Raw genomic sequence first — 12,675 nt, forward strand, 5'->3', positions numbered from 1 at the left:
TATGTGAGGTAAAATCATTAGGCCACACTGGAAAGTCTGAAGAAATTATGTAAATTTTCTGCAACTGTTGTTCCTTATAAGTCACAGAAACTACTTTCCAGTGAAATAACAGTGACCTGAATATTTCTCTATAGCCCCAGATTGTGTAAAGAGTAATGACGTTTTTTCACCCTCTTAATTATAGTAAATGAACAGGTGCTGGCAAGTCTTTGAAACAGAGCACATTAGCCACTCCCTCTGTGTGAGCGAGCGAGCTGTTTCACGGGTTTGAAAGTGAAACCAGACTCTGTTTGAAACACAGATGAAGTCTGAAATGTGAAGGTGTGTTTTCAGCCTGATTGCTGATTGGAATCAAGAGTTGTTGAGGGGGGAAGTACTCTTGAGTATAAAACAGTAATAGATATGCAGATGAGGAGTAAGGATGTGTTAAGTTTATGAGTTTATTTCCACTTTTATATTTAGAAAGTTTGCAAGAATTCCCATTAGTGAAATATATTGCATATTTAACGACAGTTAAACGAGTGCTAACTCACAGTATAAAAATAAGTTAGATAAGCGTGTAAGGACACTTTGGACAGACTCCACCTATCCTTCCAAGAAAGACAGCAGCTCTCCGGTCATTAAGCCTATATTCAAGTCATGTAGTATAATAAATGTGAGGGTGATTTCGTAATAATAGCTGCTGCCTTTCTGTCTTGGAAATCTTAGAACAGCACATTTTGGGTACATTTGTTCACGTAACAGAGGTTTTAAGACATTATAAGCCTCCGCCAGGAGTTCGGAAACATCTGCTGTGTGTCTCTTTATCTTCCTATATTGCACAAGCTTAGAGTTATACTGAAAGCTGCTCCAGACCTCCAGACCTACACAGCACTCTTAACAACACGGATTAAAGACAGCTCTTTAAAGCCCCCTGGATTATTTCCCGTGTCCGTGAATACTTTGACTCTGACTGCGGCATGCATACCGGAGTTTTCTCTGTTCTCTCCAGTAATTTATGCCATAAACAAAACACATTTCTGGGTCATATATTCGCAGTCAACTCTCTGGAGCATCAGCACTAAGCTCTGTTATTCATGCCCCCACCCAGCTCAGTGAAAAGCTGCTGCTTCTGTCTCCAGTCTCACATCACTGAAACACATCTGGACTCTGTCATACTTCATTTTGTAAAACATGCGGGCCCAGCTTACAAGCAATTATAGCAATGTAAACCAAGTAGGAAAGGCAGTGGGAGAAAGGCGCGTGATGTAAGAGGTGATGAATTTGGTGTATTTAAATTTGTCTTTTGTCTTTGCAGTAAGTCTGTGACTCAATATTTTTCACCTATTTATCATGCACATGTAAACAAATGGCCTTTGGGTCCCATTTGTCTTTAGTGGCATAATAATTCCCAAGCTGCAGAGGTCAGGCTGTTAGTTCTATAAAGACCATCAAGTTCAGATAGTTACAGATTGTTGGTCCATTTTTTGCGTCCAGACAGGTAAGAAATCCTAAAATAAAATAAGCCTATAACATGTATGATAAATGTCTTGAGCAGCCCTCGTTTTTCACGCTGCCCAATAATCATCACCAATGGAAATTTGCTGGCCCGCCCCTACCGGTCTATCGTGAATCCGCGTTCAACTGGAAACCACTCTTCCAGCCTTGGCACCAAAGTGGCGCACCACGACATGCGCAGCTGAACGAGGAGTGCGCCTTTGAAGATGCTTGATTGCCAAGCTTCAATTTCTGGTAAGAGACGCGCTGTTTTACGTTTTTATCTATATATTTGTCTAAATCAGCATCAGTTCCTGCGGCGCCTTTACCTCCAACTGAAGACCTGTGATCCTTTGTGTTCAAGAGTCGCATCTCATTATACATCGACTCCCGAAAGCTGTATCGAGGAAAAGCGAGGTTGGAGAAGTCTTTAGATTTTCTGCTGGATTGGTTTAGTTGGAGACTATTTTTGGATCATGAATAAATCGAGGGGGAAGAGTTTTTCATGTCAGAAAAGGCGTTGAGCTTGAAGCAATGCGCACTCGAGTCCGTTTACTTTTGTCGGTGAGATTAAAATGATGATTTGTTGTAATTTGGTAGAAATATGTCGATTTATCCAACACGTCGATTGGATTATCTGTCACTGGCATATGCGAAAGGTAGTGCATCAAAATATCCATACAGTTTTTAAAAAGCATTTTATCCAGTTCAACTTTTTGATGGCTGCCTTTAGACAATCATCTCTGATCGGTTCGTGCAACTCAGTCGAGACCAGCATTAGTCTTTTGCGCTGAGGTTAAATTATGACCACACAGCTCTGAGTTGTGATGTTAGTTATGAAAGCATGGGCTTCGTCAGGCCGTGGTGGAGGCGTGGATGTTTGTCATCTGTCTCCACTTTGCGAGCTCCAAAATACAGTGTTTGGCTTTGTGTTGGAGAGAGAGAGAGATGAGCCGCTGTGGCTCTGGACATTTTCAGGGCACCTCCAGCTCCACGGCAGCTCGTGTTTGCTTCACGGGCTTTTTCCAACAGAAGGGAAACAGATGCGCTGTAATGTCAACAGTCGATTACTCATCGCAACATTGCGCGATAATATGCGCCCCCGCAGCTGGGAAGCAGCGTTAAAACCACCCTCATCTCCCATCCTGCCAGACGAGCAGCTTTTTGGGAGACAAATCGTTGGCAGCTTCCTGTTCAGCACCGCAGACAGAGACACAACCCGACTTGTCCACACCCACTTCTGGTCCACGTTACCGCTGCCCCTGTCTTCCCAAACAGAGAGGAAGGTCCGCCTACGCTTTATCAGCTTTAGTGCAGGTTGACTTGCTCTCGCCCGAGAGGCATTTGAGTGGTTATTGGATGTGATATATGGAGAAAGTCGCTATAAACAGCAGCTGAGTACCGGTGTGTTGTTTGCTGAAGCTCAGGTGCAGAGCTCTGTGTTCTACTTTATGCGGGAACTGCCTGTAATAATTGGATCATAAAGGCATTTCAGTGGCCCTCATCATTTATTTGACTGGTAAGAGCAACACTCAGACCCTTTAAAAAACGACATCTCAATTGCTACTGTAGAATATATTTGTGAACCCAAGCCCTAAGTCACACACAATTAGGCGTGATTAGTCAAATTAAATACCAAGCTATCAGCACAATCAAGAAGGGAAGACAAGAGTGTGTCTAATTAATCAGCCTCATCCTCTGATTGTTATTATTATCATTATAATTATTCGCCACATGTGGATGAAAGTCATCAGCAGAGGGTTAGTGCTGTCGTTGCCCTTTTGGACCAGAGTTTCCACTCTCACACGGCAGTGACTCGTCTGCTGTTTGATGCATAATGCATAATCAGAAACAACCCCCCCCCCCCAAAAAAAAAAACAAACAAATGCAAACATCTTATGAGGCCGAGGCCGTGGTGGTGTGTAAACAAATGGGCAGCAGCTCATGTTTGCTTTTGTGATGTATGTGAGGGATGCTGTCATCTCGGTGAAATGGATTTGGGAGGAAAGCAGGAGGGAGCGTGTTGTTAGGAGAGATTGGTGGGAGAAAGGAAAGACGGAGTAAGGAAGCCAGGGCGAAGAGGAGACAACATGCCTGCTGGCCTCCTGTCTGGACACATTACATTTGATAGGCTGATATAGTACCGGCACAGCTGAATATAGATGAATAGCACTCCTTGTTCTTTGCTGTCAACTTGGGTATTTGTCTCTGTTTTGCTTGCATTGTCATATTCGTTGATCCAGCAGCAACAGATGGATGTTATCTATTGGTAGTGGGTTTATCCTAAGGGTCTTCTCTACCTGTAGGATACTCTCAGCTGTATGGCCAGATTCACCTGCTTCTGTATCCTGTGGCAAAAATGAGCTGTGGGTCCCGCTTAATGTTTTTCTTCCAACCAGTTTGCTTCAGAAACCAGTTAGTATTCTTGTGCTGAAATAATAAAGCAGCAGAAAAGCTTCAAATTAAGCAAAGTTAAGTTCTATTTACACCAAAAAGTGTCTGGACTTGTGTGGTTTGATTTAATTGATATTGAAGAAACCGAAGAAACATCATATTTTTCCACTTTGAATCAGTTAGAAGAGCACAAAGATGGAATGAGAAACTCTCTAAAGTTTAATTACCAAAAGTATTCTTAAGTCGGCAGAAATATGTTCTGTTGGACTCCATCTCTCACAGTAGAAAGTTGCTTTTAAGGCATTTAAAGGTATGAAAAATATTTGTTCCCTCATTTGAGGACCCTTATTATGTCAATTTATATTGTGTATATCAATAATCAAATTTGGATCTAATCCCAACAACATGAAGAACTGCTTGCAGAGTAAGCCTGTGGTCTTTGCTGTTTCTAAGGTCTAGTTATCTGACTCTGTCCTCTAATCCAGCCTAATATGTACAATAAATCTGGATTACACATGTAATCGCATAGTTAAATGAACATTTTAATCTGTGGCTCTTCCTATATGCCTAAACCTTCTGTTTATCATGTACATCATCAACCTAACGCCCTTTCTTTTGTGATCTGTGTCCTACTAGGTTGAGTGACAAGCCTGCTGTCCCATCGGCACCATGATAGCCACAGGTGGCCTCCTGCGCATGAACAGGCGCCAGGATTCCCTCCGCTCTAAAAACCGAGCAGAAAACAAAAGGAAGCGGAAAGCCAAGAAGAAGAAGAAGAACGACGTGGTAGTGGTGAAGGGAAAGCTCAATCTGCTGTCCCCGGCCGGTTTTGTAGCCGCTATTGGAGTAATGGTTCTCATGGTGGGGATTACCATGGCCGTACTGGGCTACTGGCCCAGCCAAAACCAAAACCAGTACCAGGAGCGCCGCAGAACTGGAGCATACCATAGCAACAGGATGAGCCACTCCAAAAGTTCACCTGTCTCCTCTGACGTGAGCCGTGATAAGCCTCCCTCTGATCAGACTAGTTTATCCAACCAGAGTCGTGCGAACAGCAGCGCTCCCAATCCCGCCCCTCACTGTGGTGTCCTCTGTGACTTCCTGGATAATTACCTGTACTCCGACAATCTGAAAGTCTTTGGACCCCTGGTGATGGGAATCGGCATCTTCCTGTTCATCTGCGCCAATGCAGTCCTCCACGAAAACCGAGACAAGAAAACGAAAATCATCAACCTGAGGGATATCTACTCCACGGTGATAGACCTGCACAACATACGGTCTAAGGAGTACTCACCTCTAAATGGTTTGGTGAACTACACTCAGTCGCGGAGTGCCGAGGGCCCGTCCAGCTCATTCCCTGCAAGTGGGATGCTCACTCGCAGCTCGTGGCCCTCCACTGGGCTCAGTTTCCAGGGAGAATTAGGTGGAGATGATGTGTTCAGACGCCCATCTTTAGCCAGCAGGCCGCGTAGCTGGTCCAAAGATGTCCAGACCTTTACAGACACTGTCTACAGCATCTACAAAGACTACAGCAATAGCAGCGAGCAAGCACCACAGCCCCAACAGTGGGAGACCATCTCCATTGTCACCTCCTCTGTGAATGCTTTCACCCTCCCTGTGATCAAACTCAACAACTGTGAGGTGGAGGAGTCCGAAAGAGCAGAGGCAGAGGGGCGCTCAGCAGAAGGGGTTGTTATTGAGGCTCCTACTGAAAACAATAATGAGGACAAACAAGCCAGCAGCGGACAGGTCGACCACACTGATGGAAATGATGAGGACGCCTCCACCACAGATTTCCTCTCACCCCATCAGAGCCATGAGGACGTAACCACCGGCACAGCTGGGCAACAGGGGGCGCCAGAGGTTCAACCACAGTGGACCCAGCTGTTTCCTCCATCACCTGTCGCCAGGGCGATGGGGTCACGGCTGTCACTCAACTCGCTCACGGATCAGCCCAGGTCTGCGCGGCGCTGCAGCCTGTCTGTATCCGTGTGCCGTCAAGGGGACAGAGCAAGACGCTTCAGCTGTCCTCGTCTGGAGCGCTCCAACAGTAAGGGCTACATCAAACTGACTGATCTCGGGGGCGAGTCCTTCGAAGCCCCAGACACAGACACTTCTTTAGTGGCCACCAAACAGGAAGTAGCAACGGATGCAGCAGCAGCAGCGAAGGAAGACGCTCAGGAAGAGAACAGCCTAGTGACACCCAGCACCTCTGCAGAATCTTAGAGTCTTTTTTTTTATGAGCCTCTGAAAAGTATTTGATGTCTTGTTCCTTACTTTGTATCTTCTTCTCCAATCGCTGATGTGAAGCTGGCCTTTGAAAAGGAAAGGAAATGTGGAGAGAGAGCAGCTGAGGACTATTGAAACATAGCCATGAACACTCAAGAGCAAGGCTCTTTATGAATACCACATCCACAGCTCAATAGTCAGATGTATTTTTTCTATTTTTTCAATGTAGCAAGAGCAATACTAAAGACTTGTAAGAAGATTTAGTACAGATTTGTTTAAAAAAAGAAAAAGAAAATCTGATGAGTCTTAACTTTTCTTTTATAACACATGGGCAAACATTGTAGCTTGTAGAAATGCCAAAACCGTCACTGAGAACTACTGTCCGACATGTTCTACTGTACTGTAGCATTAAAAGATGCCACAGAAAAGTAAATAGTCTAGATTTGTTTCTCTAAATTGTTCTGTGAATACCATGTGAATAGGTGAACTGAACTGAATCTCAGGTAGGCGTTTGGTTTAGGACTGGGACCTTGAGGACAAGGTCTTCCCTATGTGCACACTTGTTTATATGAAACATTCATGGTTGAATAAACTTGACTGTAACTCCTCCTGCTGGACGTCCTTGTTTAATATCAGATTTAAATGCAGCAGTGCTAAATAGTTTGATTTTTACCTGCTTTTAAGTTACATTAAAACAAGTTGGAGTATGACTGATAGAGTAAGTGACAAACCTACTTTAGCAACATTTACGTCACTGGGAAACACTACAGTGATATCGATGTTACATAACCTCTGTTAACTGAATTTAGACCAGTGACCTTTATAACTGACTTTTAGGCATTTTCTCCAGTATTAACAGGGGAAATAAGCTGAGACGAGGTGGACAGTGCTGTCAAACACACCATTTCCAATTCTTCCTTATGTGTTCAAGCATATTATTTTCATTCTGATCAAACATCGGTGAGCCCCTCTGCCTGTACAGTAGGGACTTTCCATCTCTATGTTCCTCCAGTCATTTATATCTTATTTACTTTATTTGCCACTCATTGGTTTGTATTTTCACTGTGGTATGACAACACTTACTGACCTTAAAGAAGTCCTAAAAGCACAGAAATATTAAAATCCATCCAACATAATAATTCATATCTGGGTATTGTGCTACCTTTTTCTGTTGATGTTTATTTTGCTCACACAGTGTTCATACTTTTACTTGCAACACATACTGAATACTTTTCACACTCCTTCTCAATAATAAATACTAATAATACAGTACAGCTGTCACTTCTCGAACACGTTGTCCAGAGGTTGTACACTGATCATAGAAGTATCTAACATGGCCATCTGGTGGAGATGTGACATGCACATTACTAACCAGCTGCAGAGACGTGCAGCTCTTCCTGCACACTACCACCAGGTGGCGCTGGGACAGTGGCTGGCTGGCTTGCTTTCGTGGGCGTGCCCGTTTAAGAGTACTAGGAGGGCCGGCGGGGCGGGGTTAAGTGCGTCCGGAGAGGGTTTGCCAAATTAGGCGCACACAGGTGTCTCGTCCTTTTCAGCCGGACGAGCCCCACGTCGGGATTCCTGCCTGGTCTCCGGGAGCAGACGCCGGTCGGAGCTGGTGTTGTGGGAGTTCGTGTCTCCGCTGCTCGTAAATCAGGTACAGTGCTCCGTTGTGTTTTTTGGGGACTTGTTTACGCGGTGTTACGCGCCGGAGGACTACACTTCATACTTCACAGGGTATTCTCCTGTTTTAACTGCACTGTTAAGGGCCTGTTCACATCTGGAAAAGTTGGTTTCCAGAGTGTTTCCACTGAGTAATGTGTTTTTTGTTTCATTTTTCATTTGTCTCCGTGCTGTAACCACCGGACTTTCCGACGCACCGTGACCTGCTGCTGCCTTCCTGGTAACTTGGAATGTGAATCGGTGAGTACAAGCTGAAGTATGAGAAACACCAACAGAGGCAGTTCACACACGAAAGAGACACGTCTGAGGATGTTAAAAGAGCTCCAGCTCGTTTAAGCTGCTGTGATTAAGGCTTCAGGGTCACACAGAAAGCCTAAAGGTCAATTTAAGGGTTAGGGTGACAAGAGAGACTTAAGATCATTTGTAAAATGAAACAATATTGAGCAACTAAGTCAAATAATTAAAGATCACAACTATATTAGTTTTATGATGACTGAGCAAACCTCAGTCCAAGTTCCTCTGCTTTTTGGTGCCTCTCCTTGTGACATGTCTATAAACTCATTATCAGCATTTTCTCTCGCTGTTCCTTCAACTAATTTCTTTTCTTATCTGCTGAGCAAGCGCCACTTATTTCCCTTGACACACACACTCACACACACTCGTGCACACACCTGATCGAAACGTTTGTGGGCACAGGCAGACACTTCGGAAATGGGAAGTTGTCACAGTATGTGTTTCCGCTTCGATTCTCCCCAAAAATAGAAATGTGAATGAATCAAAGAAGAAAGAGCTGTGGGGTTACACAGGTCTTTCATGCTCTTTGAACTTCACATTTAACGTTTTACTGAAATGCTCAATTTGGTAATTGTGTAGTGTCCTCTTGCATATCTTTTTAAGATGGACTGTTACTTTTTATAGTGCCACATCACCGCTCTTACGGTTCAGTAAGCAGGTTTATGAGCTTTAATGATGAGGGTGAATTTACACGACCCTGGAGATAAGAGTGGGCAAGGTCCATGGGACTTGTCATGTTCAGTGGCCGGTGGTGGTGCGTATGATCCTGCACGTTTCTTTGGAAGACGTTTATGGACTGACAGTCTGAAGAATGTGCTGAGCTGGGAGTTTTGCCGTCACCAGGAATGAATTGCCTGCTTTTCGAAGTCCTAATATTCAAGGTGAACTTGATGTTAGTAGAAAATGTTACTTAATTACTCTTACAAAACCAGAAACCAACACTCATATGCTGCATTTTATAACAAAAGTAAAAACCTATGACTTTTCAAACCGTTAAGTGGACACATCACTGACATTATCTTTTATTAGCAAACAGTTGTTTACTTGCACATCCCAGCAGTTGTGGAGCAACTTTATTAACCATTTAGAGTCAGGTTTCTGTCCACTTCTTGAGTGTAAGTCCAATGTTCACTCTTCTGTATGTCTGTTTTTAGGATCCACCAACTCCTAAGGCAAACGTCTGGGTCATTTGTATTGAGCAGGTAGTTTACAATGGTTATAGTAGTGTACCTACACTGTTTCTTTTTTTTTTTTTTTGCTGAGAACAGCTGCCTGCTGTGGGTGAACTAAAAACAGCAAAGGTTTGGGGCTAAACCACAACTGTTCTAACTTTGGCAGGAAAAAAGGATTGTTTCAGTTTGAGGCCCTTTGAGGTGAAACTGCATTGAGAGAACAAAGGCATTAATTCTAAGATCAAGTATACAGCGGACACTAGAAGAGCCACAATCATAATCTTATGACTGTAAATTAAAAATGGAAAGTCGCACTTACAGACTAACTAGTAAACATTGTCACATGTGCTGTAAATTATGTGCTACCAGCTGTAACATGGGAAAGCATATTTCAATTTTGTGGGTGATGATATTTCTTGCCTGTTTTTTCCAAGCTGGGCCATTGGAGCACAGGAAGGTTGTAATTATGGGCAAGCAGCAAGGAATTTCCAAATTCTGACGTAGACAGGAATGCAGCATATGTACAAAAACTGTATGTTTCATCAGGTATAGAGTGTGAAAAAGTGGTTTAGGTTTTATGGCTCTTTGACGAAGTAGAGATCACCTTGTGCTTTAAGCAACCTTTGCTCAGAAACAGAAACTTATCTCCTCCCAGAATGTTTTACATTACTGAGCCCATACAGGATGACATAACAAGATTAAATCTCAAGGAAAGAGTCATTCATGTTCACACTTCTACAGTGATTTCCCTCTGTTGTTTGGCTGTAACGGTACCAGTGATAAAGACTATCTGTGACCATTCATTACAGGAATTTAAATCAATTCTGCTGTCAGTTCACGTCATTATCAATAGCAGTGGCTTTGGACTGCAGGTGAAGACTTTTTTTAACCTGCTGCTCTTTGAGTCATTGTGCTTTGTGTGACAAAATTAAGGATCTGGAAGAACAATGTGTGCAAGTAAGAAATAGGGGTTAAAGGTTAAAAGAAATAGTCTGTCATTATCACAATTCAGTGATAAGACATGCAAAGGTTGGAGTAAAGTAATATCTGTAGACATAAAAAGACTTGAGGCGAGTGTTGAGTTATTACATTACACCCACGACCTTCCCACACTGAGCGTCTCTCTTTTCATCTCTCCAGCTAATTTAATGTCTGCTTTCAACAATAAGTTGATATTTACTTTCTTATCTTATTTGTATTTCTAAATCTGAAATGTATCAGTTAGTTTTTACATGAGCTCAGATGTTGCTTTGCTATTCAAACAGAATGTTAAGTCATTTAAAGCTGCAGCCAACAAATATCTTCATTATTAGTAACATCAGACAGTAACTAATTCAGATTTACAAAACACAAGTTAATATACATATTCAAACTGTAACTGTCTAAAACACTAAAATATTACCAAATTGGTATCAAATATTGTTCTGTTTGATGGCAAAACATCAGATATATTTGAGACATCTTGACATTTTTAAATACTATCTTACCCATAGAAGCCTTTTGTGATATAAAGTGACCTCACCCAAAAGGGCCATTTCACTTTATGAGGCACATCTCAGTTCAATTAATGTTAACAAAACACAATGACAGAACAAAAATCATTTCATGGCACTTCACATAGTAAGAATAAGACCTTACAGAATTATATAGGCAACATATGGTTAATGGGAGACCCAACAAACCCTGACTAGACCAAGCATCACCTTTAATGGAGGAAATCTCAGCGTGAGCAGCCTTGAATGGTTGGGATGAGTGGAAAGTAGAGAGACAAAAGCACAACAAGCAAGAGACAAACACTGAACAGGTTGGTGAGACCATTAACTGCACACTGGAAACATAAGGCCAAGTGGGGGATACCTGCAGAAAGGTACAGAGAAAGAGGAAGGGGAAGTACAAGTAGAGGACAGAGAAGAGCAAGTCTTGAAGTAGAGAGGTTGTCTGCCTCTGGAACGTAAACTGGGAGCTGGTTCCACAGGAGAGGAGCTTGATAGCTAAAGGCTCTGCCTCCTATTCTACATTTGGAAACTCTAGGAACTACAAGTAGACCTGCTTTGTTTCATGGACGAGTGCCTCAGTGTCATTTTGAGACCGGATGCCCCTGATTTTAATCATATTTCTGGAGATTTCTTTTATGTGCTAGGATATATGATATCCTGGTCAAAGACTATGGTAAGACAGCATATCGCTGAGGTTTGTAAGCCCAAATACTATATCTTTTTCCTAGAAGTAGAAAATTACAGGACATCTAGGCCTTCATGTCTTTCAAGCCGGCTTGAGGTTTGGTCAGTTGATCTGTTTTGCCTGGTTTCATAGATAAATATAGCTGGGTGACATCTGCATAGCAGTGTAAATTTATAGAACGTTTCTCTAATAATACTGCCTAAGGAAAACATGTATAAAGTATCATATCAGATGCAGTGAAGCTGCACCCTCATCACTGCCATCCTCTGTGTTGGCACATGGCATGGATGAAATTATGTCTTTATATCTGGTAGAAGGACATGGTCCAATATAGTACATTAAAATGTTTAAAGGAAATGTCAAACAAAAGAGGGTTATGGGGAAATAAAAAAACAGTGGCATATATTTGTATCCTAAGAAATTGTGATGTCATAATTCCTTTCAGATTTTTTGGGCATTTGACACGTCACACGAGTGATTAATTAAAAATAATGATCAGCAGATTCATCACTAATGAAAAAGCCTTTAGGGTCGAAAGTAAGTTCATATTTTTAATTACAGCTATCACACATCATTAAAAAAAAGACAGCGAATCTCTGCCTCTCCACTTGTCATTTTTCCTGTAGCATTAGTAGCCCGAAATGTTAAAATGCAGTGAAACTCTCAGCCCCCAGGTGTGCAGCACTTTAGTCAGTTGAAGTGAGCCGAACCCGACACGTGAGTGCAGTGCTGCTTATTACTGTCAGAGCCTTCAGGGGTTGGAAGAGATAAGACGTATGACTCAATCTTGTTGAGTGGAGAGATAAGCTTGTTTGGACTGTGTTCTCTTCTGGTGTTGCCTGATCACTCTGGAGTAGTATGGGGCTGTGTTTGCCTTATAAAGCTGCCGCTCTAGGGGTGGCACCTTGACAATGTATTTATAGTGGAGGGTTGTAGTTAGCCTGAGACTGTCCTCTCTATAATGGGCTATTGTGAAGGAGCTTTTGTTTGATTTTGTTAGAGTATTTCTATGAACATTCAGGGATAATGCATCTCCTTGTGTCTCCTTGTGTGTGTCTGTCTAAGCTACCATGTCATGGTAGTTCATGACTTGTCTGGAGTGAAATAAAATATGCAGAAACATTTTGAAAGGTTTCCATTTGGATGGGGCATTCACAGCCTCAGCTGTACTTTGTATTCAGTGTAGAGTTGACGATGTTAAACTTTATCTGCTAAATATCAGCATGTTAGCATTGTCATTGTGAGT

General features: G+C 42.5%; 1 protein-coding gene across 1 annotated transcript; it reads left to right on the top strand.

The window, feature by feature from the left end:
* The first annotated feature begins 1,623 nt into the window (after positions 1-1,623).
* Positions 1,624-6,697, top strand: LOC113172189 (transmembrane protein 200C). The gene is made up of 2 exons (XM_026375048.1): positions 1,624-1,731; positions 4,507-6,697. Exon 2 carries the CDS (start codon positions 4,540-4,542, stop codon positions 6,094-6,096), a length of 1,557 nt encoding a protein of 518 aa, XP_026230833.1. The 5' UTR covers positions 1,624-1,731; positions 4,507-4,539; the 3' UTR covers positions 6,097-6,697.
* Positions 6,698-12,675: the final 5,978 nt, after the last annotated feature.

This window comes from Anabas testudineus, chromosome 17 (assembly GCF_900324465.2).
Source record: "Anabas testudineus chromosome 17, fAnaTes1.2, whole genome shotgun sequence".
In the NCBI taxonomy this organism is placed as follows: domain Eukaryota; kingdom Metazoa; phylum Chordata; class Actinopteri; order Anabantiformes; family Anabantidae; genus Anabas; species Anabas testudineus.